Source organism: Elephas maximus, chromosome 11 (genome assembly GCF_024166365.1).
Source record: "Elephas maximus indicus isolate mEleMax1 chromosome 11, mEleMax1 primary haplotype, whole genome shotgun sequence".
Taxonomy (NCBI): Eukaryota; Metazoa; Chordata; class Mammalia; order Proboscidea; family Elephantidae; genus Elephas; species Elephas maximus.
The window spans coordinates 17419895-17441313 of NC_064829.1; the positions used below are offsets into that span (position 1 = coordinate 17419895).

A 21419-nucleotide genomic window follows, 5' to 3' on the forward strand; every position below is an offset into this window, starting at 1 on the left:
ATGGAGCCTCAGCCCTCAGCTCCCTGCTGTGGATCAGTGAGGGCTCTGTTTAATAGGTAGAGAGGTATCTGACCTCCAAAACTTGCCTTTCCGCTGCTCAGCTAAAACAATTACAGTCGGATCGCTATCAGAAGTGTCTTTGCATTATAATAGTCACCTGGTTCCCTGTAGGGGTGAAAGCCGAAGACTGTGGATCTCTTATGCTTGGCTGGAGCCGGTTCTGTATTGTTATTCCAGTTCAGGGAAGTCAGGGAAGGATTTTTCTCCCGATTGTTAATTGCTGCTTTTCTCGGGCCAGGATAATGGGTTAGAAAGAAAAAAAAACCCACAGAGCACTTCACTCTCTGGCCCAGGGAATTCTAACGTTAATGAAGCTATCTGGGGCAGGGAGGGGAGGGATCAGATAGATAGGAAAGAGTAGCAAGGCAAGATAGACAAAGTTACTTATCTTGTTTGGTGAGGACTGTTTTCTGTGAGATTCCAGAGGGGTGTATAGCCTTCATGAGCTGGCTGGGTCCCCGCTGAGATTGCTCCAGGGGATTAGGGCTGCATCCTGTCCTTGCTCCCTCTCAGAAAGCCACGATAAGCCCCGCCGTGCTTATTCCATAGCCCAGAACCAAAGCCTCCTGGCTGGGATTCTGTGCTCCACGCTCTGAAACCAGTCGCTTCTTCCCCGTGGTTTCTCGTTCCCTTGTGAGCCACTTCAGTGTGCAGCCTGCGTGTGCTGGCTGGGTCCCCACCGAGGTTGCTCCAGGGGGTTAGGGCTGTGTCCTCTGCTTCCCCCATCTCAGTAAGCCGCGATCATCCCCACCACTCTGGCTCCAAGGAACTGCAAGGGCTCAAGGCTGTGGCATGGCACACTGGCTCCAGAAGCGGTTGCTGGTTCAGCACATGGCTTTTTGCTCCCCTGTCACTCAGGTCAACTCCTTAGTTCTGTGTTTGATGGTCAGTGTTCATAGATTGTCATGTATGTAATCGATTCACTTGTTTTTTCAAGTCTTTGTTGCAAGAGGGATCAGTGGAAACTTCTACCTAGTCAGCCATCTTGGTTCCACTCATTGTTGGATTTCTTGACTGCTGCTTCCATGGGCATTGACTGTGGATCCAAGTAAAATGAAATCTTTGACAACTTCAATCTTTTCTCTGTTTATCATGATGTTGTTTATTGGTCCAGTTGTGAGGATTTTTGTTTTCTTTTCATTGAGGCACAATCCATACTGAAGGCTGCAGTCTTTGATCTTCATTAGTAAGTGCTTCAAGTCCTTTTCACTTTCAGCAAGCAAGGTTGTGTCATCTGCATATCGCAGGTTGTTAGTGAGTCTTCCTCCAATCCTGATACCCCATTCTTCTTCATATAGTCCAGCTTCCTGGATTATTAGCTCAGCATACAGATTGAATAAGTATGGTGAAAGGATGCGAACCTGATGCACACCTTTCTTGATTTTAAACTATGCAGTACCCCCTTGCTCTGTTAGAACAACTGCTTGTTGGTATATGTAGAGGTTCCTCATGGGCACAATTAAGTATTCTGGAATTCCCATTCTTTGCAATGTTATCTGTAATTTGTTATGATCCACACAGTAGAATGCTTTTGCACAGTCAATAAAACACAGGTAAACATCTTTCTGATATTCTCTTCTTTCAGCCATGATCCATCTGACATCAGCAATGATATCCTTTGTTTCATGTCCTCTTCTGAATCCAGCTTGAAATTTTGTGGCAGTTCCTTGTCGATGTACTGCTACAACCACTTTTGAATGATCTTCAGCAAAATTTTACTTGTGTGTGATATTATTTCCACATTCTGTTGGATGACCTTTCTTTGGAGTGGGCATAAATAGAGATCTCTTCCAGTGAGTTGGCAAGGAAGCCGTCTTCCAAGTTTCTTGACATAGACAACGGAACACCTCCAGCGCTGCATCTGTTTGTTGAAATATCTCAATTGGTATTTTGCCAATCCCTGGAGCCTTGTTTTTTGCCATTCGCTTAGTGCAACTTGGACTTCCTCCTTCAGTACCGTTGGTTCTTAATCATATGCTACCTCTTTAAATAGTTGAACGTTGACCAATTCTTTTTGATACAGTGACTCTGTGTATTCCTTTCATCTTCTTTTAATGCTTCCTGTGTCGTTCAGTATTTTCCTTAGAATCCCTCATTACTGCAATGAGAGGCCTGAATTTTTTTTTTTTTTTTTCAGTTCTTTCAGCTTGAGAAATGCTAAGCGTGTTCTTCCCTTTTGGTTGCCCAACTCCAGATCTTTCTACAGTTTCATTATAATACTTTACTTTGTCTTCTTGAGCCACTCTTTGAAATTTTCTATTCAGCTCTTTTGCTTCATCATTTCTTCCATTTCCTTTAGCTACTTGATATTCAAGAGCAAGTTTCAGAGTCTCTTCTGACATCCATTTTGGCCTTTTCTTTCTTTCCTGTCTTTTTAATGACTTTTTTGCTTTCTTTGTGTATGATGTCCTTGATGTCATTTCACAACTTATCTGGTCTTTGGTAATTAGTGTTCACTGTGTCAAATCTCTTCTTGAGAAGGTTTCTAAATTCAGGTGGGATATACTCAAGGTCTTATTTTGGCTTTCATGCACTTACTGTAATTTTCTTCAGCTTTAACTTGAACTTGTATGTGAACAATTGATGGTCTGTTCCACAGTCAGTCCCTGGCCTTGTTCTGACTGATGATATTGAGCTTCACCATTGTCTCTTTCCACAGATGAAGTCGATTTGATTCCTGTATATTCCATCTGGTGAGGTCCAGTTGTGTAGTCTTTGTTTATGTTGCTGAGAAAAGGTATTTGCAATGAAGAAGTCATTGGCCTTGCAAAAGTCTATCATTCGATCTTTGGTCTCATTTCTACTTCCAAGGCCATATTTTCCAACTATCAGTCCTTCTACACTGTTTCCAACTTTTACATTCCGGTCACCAGTAATTACGAATGCATCTTGTTTGCATGTTTGATCAATTCAGACTGCAGAAGTTGGTAAAAATCTTCAATTTCCTCATCTTTGGCATTAGTGGACATCTTGATGGTGTAGTGATTAAGTGCTATAGCTGTTAACCAAAAGGTCAGCAGTTCAGATACACCAGGCGTTCCTTGGAAACCCTATGGGGCAGTTCTACCCTGTCCTCTAGGGTCACTATGAGTCAGAATTGACTCGATGACAATGGGTTTTGGCATTAGTGGTTGGTGTGAAAATTTGAATAATAGTTGTATTATCTGGTCTTCCTTTTAGACATATGGATATTATCCTGTCAGTGACAGCATTGTACTTCAGCATAGATCTTGAAATGTTCTTTTTGATGATGAATGTGATGTCATTCCTCTTCAATTTGTCATTTCAGGCATAGCAGACCATGTGATTGTCCAATTCAAAATGACCAAGACCAGTCTATTTCAGCTCACTAATACCTAGGATATCGATCTTTATGCAGTCCGTTTCATTTTTGATGATGCCAATTTTCATAGATTCACACTTCGTACATTCCATGTTCTGATTATTAATGGATGTTTGCAGCTGTTTCTTCTTATTTTGAGTCACGCCACTTCAGCAAATGAAGGTCCTGAAAGCTTGACTGTATCCACGTCATTAAGGCCAATTCTACTTTGAGGAGGCAGCTCTTCCCCAGGTGTCTTTTGAGTGCCTTCCAACCTGAGGGGCTTATCTTCAGGCAGTATACTGGACAGTGTTCTAGTGCTGTTCATAAGGTTTTCACTGATCAGCTTCTTCAGAAGTAGATTGCCAGGTCCTTCTTCCTAGTCTGTCTTAGTCTGGAAGCTCCACCATGGGTGACCCTGTTGGTCTTTGAAATACTGGTGGTGTAGCTTCCAGCATCACAGCAACACACAAGCCGCTACAGTATGACAAATTGATAGATGGGTGGGTTAATATGAACTTAGAATAAAAATATGTTTACCTTTGTGAGGCTCTCTATTAACTGTAAGTCATTAGAAACCTGTAAGTTGTTAGAAAGTTCAGAAAATTTCTAACACTAGAAATAGAAAAATAGAAGTATATGAATAATGTGGTAAACAATCTTTAAGTTAACTCTGTCCTTCCATGCTGTGATAAAAGACAATACAACATACACTTAATCTTTGTAAGCTAGTCTTGAGACATAGTAAGTTGTAAACAACCTCCCCGATCTCCAGCCTTGGAGATGCAACATTCAGCTAATCTCTAACATTGAAGAAAAGATGCAACACTTGGCAGATATCTAACCTTAGAGAGAAGATGTAACACACTGGTCTTCAATATCACACTGGCCCTTATCCTGTGAAGCCACAGTGAAAAAATTATTTATAAACCATATGTGATTGGTCACTCAGGGAGGGAAGCCAGAGGGATCTCTGTATAGTCTCTTACCAAGACCAGGAACCTGCTGAGATTCTGCGCACTGTTGCCGATCTCAGACTCTAGTTGAGTCAAACCTTCTTCCCAAGAGCTCTTATTAAAGGTAAATGCCTGAAGTCTAAAGAATTGGACTCTAACCATTGAACTAATATTGTAATTTTAATTGTAATTGTAAATTTTGATTCTCTAGTTCTAAATGAATTACTTGAGGTCTTACGTGGGTGCCTTGCTCTTACTTGCATGCCTTGCCATGAATTACTACCTTACAATAAACAAAATGAGTTTATGCATGACAAACCTGAGTATTTCTCAACTTATTTTAAAATAAAACCCTACAGGTGGCAAGAAAATTCAGTAGAGAAAAGATAGTCTTTTAACAAATGGAACAGCTGAATATCCATTTGAAAAAAACAAAACAACAACCCTCAAGGCTTACCATTACGCAAACATTATCTCAAATTTGTAACATAGACCTAAATATAAGAGCTAAAGTTATAAAACTCCTACAAAACATAGGAGAAAATCTTTGTGAACTTGGGTAAGGCAGATTTTCTTAGGACACAAAATGCATGAGTCATAAAAGAAAAAAAAAGATAAACTGGGCTTCATCAAAATTAAAAATAGCTCTCTTCAATAGACACCATTATGGAAATGAAAAAGAAAGCTACAGATTGGGAGAAAAATATTTGCAAAACACGTATCTGATAAAGGATTTGAATTCTGAATTAGAAAGAATTACAACCCAATAAGAAGACAAAGAACTCAATACAAAAAAACAGAAGAAAGGATTTTAATAGACAGTTCACCTAAGATATATGACTTTGAAACAAGCTTATGAAAAGACTCTTAACATCACTAGTCATTAGGGAAATGTATACTAGAACCACAATGAGATACTACTAACACCCACTGGAATGGCTCCAATTAAACTTACTGACAATACTAAGTGTTGGCAAGGATACGAAGCAAATGGAGCTCTCATACATTGCTGTTGGAGCACAAAACAGTATAGCTTTTTTGGAAAACAGGTTGGCAGTTTCTTAGAAAGTTAAATGTACATACACCATATGACTTAATTTTAATTCAAGAAAATTGAAACCTATAGTCACACTAAAGACTTGTACTCAAATGTTCAAAGCAGTGTTATTCACGATAGCTCTAACTGGAAAAAACCCAAATGTCCATCAACTAGTAAGTGGACAAAACCAAACTGTGGTATATCCACACAATAGAATATTACTCAGCCATAAAATGGAACAAACTACTGATACGTGTAACATGATGAATCTCAAAAGCTTTATGCTAAGTGAAAAAAGCCAGACATAAGTGACTACATATTGTATGATTTCATTTATATGAAATCCTTAAAAATGCAAAATTATAATGACAGAAAGCACTCTGGTTGCCAGGGGCCAGGGATGAAAGGAGGGGATTGACTGCAAATGGCACGATGGAACTTTTTGTGAAGACAAAAATGTTCTATAACACAGCTGTAGTAGTGGTTTCAGGATTGTAAACATTTGTTAAAACTCTAATTGTGCACTTAAAATGGTAAATTTTATTGTATATAAATTATCCTTGAATAAAACATAAAATGTTGCTTTGGGGCCCCTCCTTCTCTTTCTATTTGTTAATTTTAAGTTTGAACTCTCCCTGGAATTGCATTTAAAACTCTGCCCTTGTATTTGTTTTAGACTGGTTCCAGGAGCTTCTCAAAAATTCTGCTGCACTGATGGCAACCTTTCTAATTTTCTACCATTGGTAAGGATTACAAAAGCCAACTAGCCAACCACCCATATCATTTCAAGGGGTTTAGGATAGGAGGAGACATAAATGCATGCAGGGCTGGATTAAGGCATGTGGGGGCCCCTCCACTGCTTACTCCCACATTCAAAAGGGATATGCGAGTTATACGCACATGCACACATACACACAGATATTGCTGGCCTTTCTGGCTGGAGTTGTTGTATCAGCATACATGGATGTACAAGATGGTTCTCTCAAAACAGATCAGAGGCCTGTTATCTATCAATACAATCCATCCTTGCCCAGTAGCAGCTCATGTTGGATCCAGTTGCATATTGGATGAATGTAACAAGTTAGACTCGACAGCCCACCCCCGCCTCTTGTTTATTAGAAAGAAATAGCATACTCCCTAGAGAGCTCCTGAAATGAAGAATTTCAATTGCATGGGAGGGGACCATAGGAGACAGGTGTCAGTGAAGGTGTTGAAGTGGTTGGGGCCTCATAGCTTAAACAACCTTGCCTATAGGTGCCCATGTGACCCTGCATGAACTGTATTTCCAGTTAGCACATTCTCACACACTGGAGCTGGTATCAATTTTATTTAATGGCCTACCGGTTCCCTTCACTGCCACACTCACTTTTCCTTGTGTCTTGCCTGCTGAGTATCTACGGGTCTTTGCTTTGGACAGCTGGTGCCCCTGTTTTGTTGATGCCCTAAGCACATGCTTACTTTGCGTATCGAGTAATCCGTACCTGAATGCACGTATTCAGTTTGCTGCCTAGTTCCTCAATATAGTCTCTCAATGTTTTAGGAGACAAGTCCTTTCTTCAAAACAGTGGAATTAAAACTGAAGTGAGTAAAAGGAATTTGATAACCCTTAAGGGAAACACCACTTTGAGGAATTCAGTTTTTTTTTATAGGACCTCTCTGTCCTTTTTTGGCCAGCTACAGAGCTTTGCTTTTTATTTCTCTCATCTATATTGCCATTTAGGCCAGCCAGAGGCAATTTTTTGCTTTGGATTCTAAGTCTCCCGGCTAGCTCAGGTTAACTTAACGTTTAAAATTTAAGATGCTAAGATTTAAGATTGAACCCCTGTTCCATGATCGTGGGAAATCTAGTGCCCCTCTCAGTATCTCCGGAACTACTTGGTGGACTTATCTCCTACATACCTGCCAAGATTCTGTATTTGCAGAATTCTTGATTTCCTCTGCATTTAACTTTTTACATGTGAAATCCACGCTCTCCCTGTTTTGTACCTTGTCAAATCTTCCGGACATTATCCCAATCATTTTACTTCCCTATTGCCACTGACCCAAGGCAGTGTGTCACACAATTGAAGGAACATTGGGAGTATGAGTGGCAGCATGCATCTTAAATTGAGTATTAGACAGGTGCTTCTTAAAGGTTTTGGGGCCATTCCTGCCACTGGGAAATTTTCATGCATTATCTATTTAACTTAAGAGCGCTTGTGCTGCAAAGGTTAAGTGCTTGGCTGCCAACCAAAAGGTCGATAGTTTGAACCCAGAACCCACCAGGGTCTCCATGAGAGAAGAGACTTGGTGATCTGCTCCTGTAAAGATTACAGGAAACCCTATGGGGCAGTTCTATTCTGTCTTAGGGCCCTCTGTGAATCAGAGTCGACTTTATGTCACACATCTATTTAGCTTAGCGTCCATTGTTTTACCCATGTTCTGGATACCTTCTTTCTCTTCTGGATCCTCAGTTAGCTCAGGATCTCCACCCCTCATTTCTATTCATTTTGTTGTTTTTATACAAGGCAAAGAAGTTTAACTATCTAATAGTCTCATCTCATACATGAAGAAAGCAAAAGGTCATTAAAAAGACAGGAAAGAAAGAAAAGACCAAAATGAGTGTCAGAAGAGACTCTGAAACTTGCTCTTGAACATCAAGTAGCTAAAGTGATGGAAGAAATGATGAAGCAAAAGAGCTGAACAGAAGACCTCAAAGGGCAGCTTGAGAAGACAAAGTAAAATTTTATAATGAAATGTGCAAAGACCTGGAGTTAGGAAACCAAAAGGGAAGAACACGCTTGACATTTCTCAAAATGAAAGAACTGAAGGAAAAATTCAAGCCTCGAGTTGCAACTTTGAAGGATTCTATGGGCAAAATATTGAATGGTGCAGGTAGCATTGAAGCAAATGGAAGGAATATAGAGTCACAGCACCAAAAAGAATTGATTGACATTCAACCATTTCAGGAGGTATCACATAATCAAGAACCAGTGGTACTAAAGGAAGAAGTCCAAGCTGCAAAAAAAAAAAAAAAAAAAGACTCCAGGAATTGGGGGGATACCAATTGAGATGTTTCAACAAATGGATGCAGCACTGGAGGTGCTCAGTTTTCTATGCCAAGAAATTTGGAAGACAGCTACCCGGCCAACTGACTGAAGAGATCCATATTTTTGCCCATCCCCGAGAAAGGTCATCCAACAGAATGTGGAAATTATTGAACAATATCATTAATATCATATACAAGTAAAATTTTGCTCAAGATCCTTCAAAAGTGGCTGTAGCAGTACATTGACAGGGAACTGCTATAAATTCAAGCTGGATTTAGAAGATTTAGAAGAGGATGCAAAACAAGGGATATCATTGCTGATGTCAGATGGATCATGGCTGAAAGAAGAGAATATCAGAAAGATGTTTACCTGTGTTTTATTGACTGTGCAAAGGCATTCTATGGTGTAGATTGCAACTAGTTACAGATAACATTGCAAAGAATGGGAATTCTGGAACACTTAATTGTGCTCATGAGGAACCTGTACATATATCAACAGGTGGTTGTTCTAACAGAGCAAGGGGATATTGCATGGTTTAAAACCAAGAAAGGTGTGCGTCAGGGTTGCATCCTTTCACCATACTTATTCAATCTGTATGCTGAGCAAATAATCCAAGAAGCTGGACTATATGAAGAAGAATGTGGCATCAGGATTGGTGTAACACTAATTAACAACCTTGGATATGGAGATGACACAACTTTGCTTGCTTAAAATGAGGAGACTTGAAGCACTTACCGATGAAAATTAGACCACAGCTTTCAGTATGGATGGCACCTGAATATAAAGAAAAAAAATCCTCACAACTGGACCAATAAGCAATATGATAAATGGAGACGAGGACTGACATTGTCAAGGATTTCATTTTACTTGGATCCACCATCAACCCCATGGCAGCAGCAGTCAGGAAATCAAAGACATACTGCATTGGGCCAATCAGCTGCCAAAGACCTCTTAAAAGTGTTAAAAAGCAAAGATGTCACTTTCAGGACTAAGATGAGCCTGATTCAAGCCAAGATATTTTCAATCACCTCTTATACATGGGAAAACTGAAGGATGAATAAGGAAGATGGAAGAATTGATGCCTTTGAATTATGGTGTTGGTGAAGAATATTGAATATACCACGGACTGCCAGGAGAATGGGTAAGTCTGTCTTGGAAGAAGTACAGCCAGGATGCTCATTAGAAGCAAGGATGGCAAGACTTTGTCTCACAAACTTTGGACATGTTATCAGGAGGGACCAGTCCCTGGAGAATGACATCGTGCTTGATAGAGGACCCTCAACAAGATGGATTGATACACTGGCTGCAACGATGGGCTCAAACGTAACGATCGTGAAGACGGCACAGGACGGAGCAGTGTTCCGTTCCGTTGTACGTGAGGTCACCGTGAGTCAGAACCAACTCGACGGCACTAACAGTAACAGCCTCATCTGAGTCCTTCTGTAGGAAGTATACGCAAACAAATCCATTAACATATACTTCTGAACAGAGTTCTCCACAGGGAATTACACAGTGAGCTCTTAGAATGTTTTTTCTCCTCACTACACCATCTATAATTCAATGATCACTAATACTTGTAAGGATTCTGAGACACAAAGGCCTAAAGTGAAGCTTAAACCATCAAATGTATTTAGCATAGTTTTAGTGACGGGTAAACAGGATCCCCTTACCATTTTCCCAGGAGGTACTCTCAGAACACGTATGGGGAGAACTTAGAAACAGTGGTAAGGAAATTCTATCAGACAGGCTGATCACCTCTGCCTGAGTCCCGGGAAGAACTGAGCAGCTCAGCCCTAGTTAATCAACGAGCACACGTGCTGACAAAGCAACCTTCAAGCTTACACAGACTTCCAACAGGGAGATGTAAAGAGCTGCTGTTTCTCCGGACGCCGATGTATGCCTTTCCAGTCGTTCTTTGGGAAACAAAAGGGTAACGAGGAGTAAGATAGTTTTAGAATTTATTAGGAAACAAAAGGTGATGAATGATTGCTCCCTCTGGCCAAAAAGGAGAGATGATGCCTTCCTCTTAGAAATAACTTTCTAAGGCTTTTTGTTTGCAAACAGAAGTTTCTAAAGCAAAAGGCTGATGGGGCGGGGGGTATATCAAAGTGGGTTCATATAAAACAGTAATGTTTTCAGTACAGTAGCCACACACAATATTCTATTAAATATAAAATACTGTAACCAAAAGTGGGATCTTGCCCTGTCCTATTAGCCGACTGAAGAAAGACGCAGACACCACACCACCAGTTTCAAAGGAAACAAAGTGGAACTTTATTGTTTGTGTAAACAAGAAGCAACACGGAGCCTAGTAGCCAAAAGACCACAAGCTCCCCACCCCAGGGGAGCTTGGAGCTTCTATGCCTTCCAGTGCCCAAGAGGCAGGGATAGGCACCCAAATCCGACACCTCGATCCCTCCTATGCCCATATTTGGAGATCCAGATGCTGAGTCATGTTGCAAACGAAGGGACCCTTTGCTTTTCAAATGGGCTCGGGTGCAGCTGTGTGCCGGAGAACATCTTCCTCTCCAGTAAAGTTCAGGTCCAGGGTCAAGTTCAGGGCCACGCCTCTTCAGATCCCATGCATGTGTCAAGATCTTGGTTTGCGCATGTGCGGGACTCCGGCGCCAAATTCAAACTGGGGCTGCAGCTCAGTCAGACCAAGCTGCAGTTAGTAACCTTCGCTTGGAGGGCTACGGTGGAGGGTGGGAAACTGCGATGGAGTGGTTTCAGTAGAAGACCTATTAACTGGACAGTGGAGAGAACATATCAGATCTTGAGAATATTCAAAACTTTAGTTTAAAACCTGGAATCTTTTTCATTTACACTTCTATTTAAAAAAACTGGTAAGCCATATAGGGTTATGACCCCATTAAACAGAGTATTTGATTAACTATAATACCCAATATTTGATTGTCAATTTATATCTATAATCAAAATTGAGACATTACATCTATTAATAAGCGTTTCCTATTTTCTACTGATACAAAGGAGAAATTGATTTTAGAGAAATAAATGCCACTGGTACACACACTTCCTCATCTCTGTACATTGCTTTCCTTTGTAACAAAGTGGAAACGTGGTGTCTAGCAGCTCTGGGATGGTATCCTTAGAGCCATGTAGTCAGACAAAAGACTCATCTTCCAACTCCATAGGGAACAGACTTGGAGAACTTCTTAAGAGCTCTAAATGATGATTTCATAAATGGGATGGGAGGACTAACTTGAAAGATGATAATTCTTACAAATTATAAGTATAATGCAATCCCAACCAAAGCCTCAGTTGAATTTTTTGGTAACTTGAAAAATAAAGTCTAAACTTCATCAAGAGTTTTCCAGAATACCAAGCTTAAAAAAAGGAATAGTAAACTTACCCTCTTGGTGATTAAAATACATTATAATGTGATAATAATTGAAACAGTGTTATGCTGATGGAAGAAATGACAAGTCAACTGGACAAAACACACAGATGTAGATATATGCATAATGAAAGGAAGGAACCCAAACCAACGGGGTGGGAATAGACTAATCAATAAAAGGTGGTGGGAAGATTACATGGGGGAAAAAAAAAATCGTGCTAGATCCTTACATCACATTTTATTCCCAAATAACATCCAAATGAAGTGTAAAACAGAAAAGCATCAAATAGATTTGACAACATACAAATGTACAACTTAAATGTCAAAAAATTACACACAAAATTAAAAGGCAAAAACTAGAAAAACATTCTTACATTGAGGAACTGTTACTACAATGTATAAAAATAATGTTTATTAAACGAAGTGTCTAATGATTAAATGTTATTTTTACGAAGTCATCAAGAAAAATGAGGGTAGCAACAATTCTAGATGATATACTATTAAAAGGCAATACTATTACCTTATTGAAAACAGCAAATGATTTTGGTTAGTCATTCGTAATTTAGTATTAGATCATTTTATTTTCATTATACTTATAACAGAAGAGGTGTAAAATGCACACACACAGAATTAAGGCCCATACATTTCTCAAAAATTAAATGTTAATATCAAAAGTGGTCATTCTATCTTGTATCTTTCACTTAGAATCTCCGTGAATAGCTTCACCCAAATCACTTAGGTTTCTCTATATAATACACTAACTGTAGTTGCTGGTATAACTTAAAAAAAACTGAAAAATATCACTCACCTGACATGGAATATTAACCACACAGAATGAGTTCAATAATGTTCTGAATTTAATAAAGAACTGATTTAACTAGAAACAACTGAACATTTTTATCAACGGAAAAATAAGAATTCATAATATACTCTGGTTTAATTCCAATTTTTAAGATGCTGATGAGAAAGGGAGGCCCGGTGCCACAGTGGTTAAGAGCTCAGCTGCTAACTAAAAGGCTGGCAGTTCAAATCCACCAGCCAGTCCTTGGAAACCCTTTGGGGCAGTTCTACCCTGTCCTATAGGGTTGTCAGAATCCACTCGACAGCAACGGGTTTAATGGGATGAGAAAGTATGAATAGCAACTAAAAAGATAAATAAGTGCATTCAATGAGAATTTTTATTTCAGTTATCCACAAAACAATATTACAATACTTTATAAAAATATTAAGTTTTAGGCTACCATTATTCATTTAAAAAAGTGTGCTAGAAGGTTTTTTTTTGCCAACTTCCATTTTTGATAAGGGTTAAGTTCCACATTAAGATATTGGAGATGAAAAGCTGTTCAAAAAAATCTTTAAATGTACAAAGTTGTTTATTTTTCTTGGCAATTTAAAAATATATAACCACTTAAACGCAATACACGTAAGTTAGTGTTTTATTTCCTTACTACACAATTGTTATTACAAGGAACTGTGCCATTCATTTCAAACCTAATGAATACCATCAACTTTTCATGGCTTATTTTTCTTAACAGCATTAGTACATAAACATAATTTTGTCACCTTTTTTAAAATGCTTAGAAAAATGATATCAATTCACATAAAGCCCTTTAAAAATCTGACATCACACGCTGTAGATGTTAAGGGTAAATAATGACGGCCACTCTCCTGAGGAAGATCCTCTTGGTAGAGGGATTCAATACTAAGCAGGTTATGTAAACGTAAGAAACGACCACAATTTTTAGTACCAGAACTGCTGCCAACGTGCACGGAATTCATTTGTCACATTTTAAAATGGTCTGAGTTTCAACATAAATACCATGGCACAGAATTTTCAATTTTATGATTAAATCAGGTAAGTGATGGCAGATAAAAATTACATTCCTAAAATATGGGGACCAGATGTTATTGCTTTATTTAAGTGTGACTATAAAATAGAATATTTAAAAACATAAGTATCAAACTTTTATTTATCAGACTCAGTTCTTCCTTTGCTGGTCACTGAAACCAGTAATGCTATTATTCAAATTCTATGTTGCAATTTCTTTCTGAGTTAGTCATAAAAATCAGTCTTTGTTTCACTTCTGCACTGTAAATGGGCAAAAACTATCTGTTACTATTCTGAGTCAGTTTTCTTCCCCAAACCAACTATATCCTAAAAGGGAAAAAATGGCCACCAGTAAGCATATTTAAAAAGTGAATGTAGATTCAAACAGGAATTTGAAAACTGGAGTTCTAAAAATGCTGAGTAAAAGCTGTATCACTGTAGTAAGTGTGAAAACTCCACTATTTTGAGGATGTAACACTCAGTGTAAACATTAGGAAAAGTTAGTTCTATATTTTTACCTTGTAACTCTTAGTCTTAAAACATAAATGAGGAGCTCTGAGTGCCAGCAAAGCCATTTTATCACTCTATGATATCAATATTAAACCTTCCATTCCATCCCTCAACCTGTACAATTTTCCTCATATTTCTTTTAAATACATTTTCCTCTCTGTTAGTTTATATTCAGTAAGAGCAAAAGTGCATCCAAGTCCCTGATCTAGTGCTGTTTGTATCTGTGGCACCCATCACCATACGGGCATATTAGCAACATCTCACAGTACCAAGTCTTTTTTTTTTTTTTTTTAAAAGGAGTGTTTAAATGGTGGGTCTTATTTTTCATGCTATCTAAAGATTGAAAGTTTCCCCCTTGGGGTGGGTAGTATAATTTCAGTTATATATTGGCTTTTGTTTGTTTCAATCGATGCAACCTTATAAAAGGTCAGCTCACTTTTTAATTACCTTCATGATTCTAAATTGAACTATTCAGAAAATATTAAAGTGAACATTTTCTTATTCTACTTTCCATTCCATGAATATGAGTATTAACATAATGTATTATAGTTTCAAATGCCACTGCTGAGGTCTAACATTTAATCAAGTTTTAGATGCTGTTTATATTCCTTTTTGCTTCTGTAAAACTTGGCCCATTTCCATGCAAAACAAGGCATATATTAAAGCTGCATATTAACTGTTCAACTTAGAAAAAAACTTTTGAGAATAATGAATGCAAGAAATTTTTAAAAACTGGAATAGAATTGTTTGGTCCCATGAAATTACTTAATTTTAGGTTTTATTATGGTATGGAGCCCTGGTGGCATAGTGGTTAAGAACTCAGTTGGCTAACCAAAAGGTCAGCAGTTCAAATCCACCAGTTGCTCTCTGGAAACCCTATGGGGCAGTTCTACCCTGTCCTATGGCGTTGCTATTAGTCAGAATTGACTTGATGGCAACGGGTTTTTTTTTTTTATATTATAACTTTTTGTCTCCCAAGTTCTGTCTATAATGATAATTTCCTTAAACAATTCTGAGGTGGGGAAGAAACAGTAGCCTTGCTGTTCTTCACTGTCATGCTGTCATTCGCACTGTCGTCAATGTCTCAGCTATACTTTCTCTGGACCCTGAAATAAACTGGGAATTCATCATTGGTACTTTAGAGTTTAACACTTGGGGAAAAAACAAAAGTGGTTTTGTGCAACCATGTCTGGAATTCCAGTTTACCATAAAAAACATGCAGAGTAAAAAAGGTTTTCTTCTTTTGACTCCTGTACATAAGTGAGGAACTCTATGCAAGTTCTTTCCATTTTGGCAGATTTGTGCATATAAAACAGGTTACTTATAAATTTTCTCCTGGCTGGTACTGTGGCTCTGTAGCAGTGAAGTAGTCTTCCAAGAAAGACTGAATATATTCAAATGTTGGCCTTTCATCAGGGTCCTTCTTCCAGCAAAGATTCATCAATTCATGCAGGGACTCTGGACAGCCCTGAGGACAAGGCATCCTATATCCACGTTCCACCTGTTCCAGCACCTCCCGGTTCACCATACCTAACACACGAGATTCAAACGTTAAAAACAGTGACCATAACCACCAGCACCAGCGAAACAGGACAAACCTCCCAGCCACTAGCTGATTCGTAGTAAGTTGGTTTAGTGAAATGATTCTTTCAACAAAGAAGCAATAATTTTTTTTTTATTAAAAAAACATTGATTAAAGAACAAAATCCAAATTCCCTTAACATTTTTAAGCCAAAACACTGGCTCAAACAATTTATCTCATCTGATCCTAAGACAGCCTCATGAGTAAAATGACGGCTTTTACTTTTGTATGTGAAGAAGTTGTGGCCCGAAGAGGGTACGTGAACAACCCTTTCATCGCTTGTACTGCCTTGTATGTGGAGCGGTCCAGGTTCTGTGTTCCTGCCACTGCTGTCCAGACACTTCACACTTTGCATTCCAGGGCTGCTTTGGATGCACTTATCTAAGACTGCTCTGGCTGAATGCGTCCTCGACTAAGCCACACACACCAAGTGCCTGCTGCGTACCCTCTTTGTGTGTCCGTGGTGCTGTGGCTGTGGGTGATTCAGGGCTCACTGTGCGGAGGGGGCAGGATCATCCTGGCGCTTTTCCACTGGGGATTTTTCTAACCTCTTTTAGGCCTTAGGATAGACTTGTGCAGAGGTGCTTGTAGCTACGAGGGTGGTTAGAAGCCATAAATTTTAAAAGGCAAAGTATATCAAGAAAGACTTACGAAAATCAAAATTGGACTAATGAGGAAGGGTGGCAAGACAGTGTCTGAAAGAACTTTCAAGCAGGAATTCAGAACAGAGTCCTAGTCCTGCTTTGCCAAATATACTAACCATGTAACTTTGTATCGAGTCACCTTCCTGAAAAAGTTCCCTCTTTATTCTTCTGTAATTTTCCCCATTCCCCCTGCTCATCGGCATCTTACCCTATGTTATCACGGGCCACCAAAATTTTCTTTCCTATACTGTTATCATGGAGGCCTCAACCCCACTCTTCCCATCTCCCACACCAACTTCGCTGCCTGTCAACAAGTCAGAGCCACTCCTCCTCTCTCCCACAATCTTGAATCAACCATCAATGATTTTTTTCATTGACTATGATTCCCTCAAGCCAATGTAATGGGGTTAAATCATTACTTGTATTTTTAGTTATGACATGTTCTGAAAATACATATTTACTACAAAAGGAAACTATGTGACTATTACTTTGGGGCCCAATACTTGAAATTTTCATGTAAGTGGGTAGTATCATCCTTATAAGTGAAATCTAGTACATTTTACAACCACAGAAATATAACCAGATGTTGTCAGGTACAAGCAAAGAGCAGCAAGGGAATTAACAGTCAATGACGATTTACTATAATGGAGGTACTTTTATTTTTCACTCTTTTGTTCATAACCTTTATGTTATGCTTTTCTATTATTTTAATTGATCGTTAAGATTAATCTAAATAGGCCTAAACCTGACAAAAGTAACTTCTAATTATCAAAATTTGATAATCAGAACTATTATTTTATGCCAATAGTTACGAAATTAAAATATGGCAGAAATGTACTAGTAGAAGTACTCTATACCTTCAGGATGAGAAGTTATCCTAAAGTGAACTAACTATTAAGGAAATTTCTGAGCTTCAAAATAAGATACTACAATGTTCTTAGCACAGCGGAAAGTCAGGTTTCTCTCCTCTATGCCCCAGAAGAGAAGGAGATCAATTCTAAGATTGTCCATACTTAAAATCACATGATAAATACTTAGCACTCTATCAAAAAATTTAAACACTGCGTACCTGTTTGAATCTGCCAAGCTTTGTTACTGTCCCAAAATAAGACTAGTAAACAGATTGCTGCTGCTTTGAAACGGATGGCCTGCTGTGAGACAACACTGTAGCTGATGGTTTTTTGCTACATGTGTAAAGTTCTTTCAGAATCCTCTTGAAATCACTGAAGACAATTCTGTTTATATATCTTCTAGTTCTTTTAAAAAACTGGCAATCTACAAATTGTTTATATTCTGACTCATCTGAATAACTAGAACATCTCAATCCTATTAACTTTTGTTTTCTATGAATTGAAGCTATGTAGTCAGGAACAAATGTTTGATCTTTGTGTTTCCATGTTGAACTGCCCCTTTGACATTATGAAATGTTCCTCTTTGTGTCCAGTAATATTCTTCCCTTAATGTCTACTGTTAAACAGGCTTTATATATATAGCTGTGTTTCTGGTCAAAGTTTACACAGTAAATTACGTTCCCATTTGACAATTTCTATATAAATTGTTCAGTAACATTAGTTACATTTTTCACAATGTGTCAACATTCTCTTTGTTCTGGTTGTTCCATCTCCAACACTCTAGTTTCACTGCCCCCTTAAATTCTCATCTTTGCTTTAGAGCAATTATTGACCTTTTGGTCTCATACAGATGGTTTTTTAGTAGAGCTCCGTATTTATGAGTAATATTCTTTGTGTGCCACTCTGTTGTCTCACTAAAAGGTGATGTCAAGGGAAAGTTCTGGTCAAGGTTTAAAGAGTGTCTCAAGATGACAGTTTCAGGCGATGCTCTGGTCTCAGCTGGTCCAGTTAGTCTGGCTTTCTTCTGGTCTCAGGGTAGATGAGGCCATGGCTAGTGTAGATTGTTAGCATATTTTTTTCTCTAAGACTTTGACTTCCTTCTCCTTTGCTCCTGATGAGTAGAGACCAACAGCTGTATCCTAGATGGCCACTCACAGCATTTAAGACGCCTGACACTACTCACCAAAACAGGATGTAGAACAAGAACTTCGTGAACCACATTATGCCAACTGACCGAGTTGTCCCGTAAGACTTAAGATCCTAAGCCTTCAAACCTAGAAAACCAGTCTTGGAAGGTGTTCGTGTTGCTGACAGTTTGTTTCACTTCATTTTCTGTGCTGAGTCATTTTTCTTTTCATCTTTTTCATTGTTGTTGATCTTGTATTTGCTGAGTTTTTCTTTTTTATTTTGATATGTACGATTGTTAGTTTCCTTTGTGGTTACCTTAATATTTACCCTTATTTTTCTAAGTTTAAACAAATCTTTTCTTTCTTTATATTCCCTTCACGTGAAAAATTTATGACTACATTTTTCAGTCCCTCTTTTTTGTTTTAATGTTGTCATCTTTTACACATTGCTGTCTCTGTTTCCCTATTTTCAGCGACTTAGCTTTGATTTACTTTTGCGACTTCCCTATCTGGGTTTGTATCTGTTTGCTCTGTCCTGTGTTCTACTCCTGGGTTGTTATCTGATGTTATTTTCTAACCAGAGGACTCCCTATAGTATTTCCTGTAATTTTGGTTTGGTTTTTGCAGATTCCCTAAATTTCTGTTTATTTAGAAATGTCCTAATTTCACCATATTTGAGAGAGTCTTGCTGAATATATAATTCTTGGCCGGCAATTTTTCCCTTCAAGGCTTTCTATAAGTCATCCCATTACCTTCTTGCCTGCATGGTCTCTGCTAGTAGTCTGAGCTTACTCTTATTGACTCTCCTTTGTAGGTAACTTATCGTTTATCCCTGGCCGCTCTTAAAATTCTCTTTATCTTTGGTTTTGGCAAGTTTATGTTTTCGTGACTTTCATTTGGGATCTACATTGTGTGGAGTTCGATGAGCATCTTGGATAGATATCTTCTCATCTTTCATGATTATCAGGCAAGTTTTCTGCCAACAAATCTTCAATTCTCTCTGTATTTTCTGTTATCCTTCCCTGTTCCGGTACTCCAATCACTCATAAGTTATGCCTCGATAGAGTCCTACATAATTCTTATGGCTTATTTTTTTTAATTCTTTTATCTGGTTTTTCCTCGAATAAGTTGGTGTCAAGTGTTTTATCTTCAATCTTACTAATTCTGACTTTCATTGCCTCAGTTCTGCTCCTATGACTTTCTATTGAAATATCTAATTCTGAATTTTTATTGTTAATTTTCTGGATTTCTGTTTGCTGTCTATGGATTCTTGCAGCCTATTAAAATTGTCATTATGCTCTTCTATCATCTTCTTAAGTTCCTCTATTGTTTTGTCTGGGTGTCCCTTGGCTTGTTCTGCATTTTGCCTTATCTCTTGAAGAGTTCTGTATATTTATTTTTTGTATTCTACCTCCGGTAATTCCAAGAAGTTATCTTCCTCTGGAAGATTTTCTGATTCTTTGTTTCGGGAGCTTGCTGAAGGCATCATGTTCTGCCTCTTTACATGATCTGATATTAACTGTTGTCTCTAAGCCATCAATAAGTTATTATGTTCATTTATTTTATGTTTGTTTACTGTGTCCTAGCTTCTTGTTTTGTTTTGATATACCCAGATAGGCTGCTTGTGTGAGCTAGTTTGAGTACTGGCATTTCTGAAGCTCTAACATCCTGTCACCAGGTGGTTAGATCCATCACTAGGTATGTAGGCCCAAGAGTCCATTTTCTTGTGTGGATTCAACTCAGATGTCCAGTTCATCGGTCACCAAGCGTGTGGTGCAGGCTCTCACCTACAGTCCTAGAGGGGCAGGGGTGATTGGAGTAGGCTCAGGTATTTGGCTGCTGTAGAGGGATCACGTGCTGAGCAAGGTGGGGGGCTGACAGCTGCCCCTGCGTGTCTGGGAGGAAAGCATGTCCCTGTTTCCTAGAGTGCACAGGTTGGTGGGTTTTGCAGCTGGACTATGGACACCCAATGCTGTTGGCTATAAGGACGGGGACCCACGACTTATTCCTGGACCCCTGTTGCAGTTGGCTAGGTGGCACAGGTACAGCCACCAGTTCTCAGAATCCTGTTGTGGCTAGGTGAGGACCTTGCTTAACGGACAGAGTGGTGTCAAATGTCACGAACCTGCCACTCCACCATACAACTGATACAGAGAAGTTAGGCTTCAGGTATATACCCTATCACACTGTGTCAAAGAGGGCCTACACTGCTGAAATGGGCCCACACAAGTCTATGCAGGGGTGAAAGGCGTTCAAAGTCCATGGACCCCTTATGCCTGTGCCTAGGCAAAGGAGCTATGCCTGCCCTGAGTTCCTCGCCTAGGGGAGCTGGCAGATTATTTTCTCCTGTTAATGTGTTCTCTCACCAAGGCCGGGAGAATGACTCTGAGCGTGTGATGGGTCCTACTTCTGGCCCAGGGGAGCAGCAATCGGTAATCGCTGAAGCTGGCCCACGATCTGGTGCAGTGCTGGGAGGAAGTAGGTAAATAGGAGACAGGTTCTTCCTAAATGGGGTGTTTTTTGACTCGTGCAGTATGTTAGATGCATGTACTTATCTTTTGCTGATTAAGCGCTACTTTTCACTGGTTCTGGATATTTGAGTACTCTCCACCACTCAGTTTCTCCTGATGTAGAAAATGCGACCCAAACGCCACTGCTTGCCTCGCTGTGCACACCAGCTGATCTGGCCTGCAGGGTGTTGGTTCCTACTGGGTCAGATCTGGCAACTCCTTGCTGCTTCTGAACTGTCTCTTCCTCCCCCTGCCACTCAGTCCAATTCTCAACTTTGCCTTTGATGTTTAGGGCTCCTAGATTGTCATATATAATCAATTTGCTTGTGTTTTCAGGTCTTTGTTGTAAGAGGGACCACTGGAAGTGTCTCACTACTCCGCAATCTTGGCCCTGCCTCTTGGAAGGTGTTTGATTATGTCTGAGCAGTATCTGTAGTTGTGTCTTCTATATGTGCCTGTACATACATATCTGTAGTTACACGTATATACAGACACTTCTGTCTGCGCACATATATGTACCTATCCGTATACCTCGATTTCAGTACATATACACGTGTGACCAAACACTCTTTTTGGTCTTTGTTGGAGTTTTTGCCAAATTAT

General features: G+C 39.2%; 1 protein-coding gene across 5 annotated transcripts in view; it reads right to left on the minus strand.

The window, feature by feature from the left end:
• Nucleotides 1-12171: 12171 nt before the first annotated feature.
• YES1 (YES proto-oncogene 1, Src family tyrosine kinase) overlaps nucleotides 12172-21419 on the minus strand; it is a 118374-nt gene continuing 109126 nt past the window's right edge. For all 5 annotated transcript variants that reach the window (XM_049902157.1, XM_049902156.1, XM_049902158.1 and 2 more), the window contains one exon: nucleotides 12172-15632. In XM_049902157.1, coding sequence (XP_049758114.1) covers nucleotides 15424-15632 — 209 coding nt within the window. In that variant the 3' untranslated portion in view covers nucleotides 12172-15423. The remainder of the gene's footprint in view (nucleotides 15633-21419) is intronic.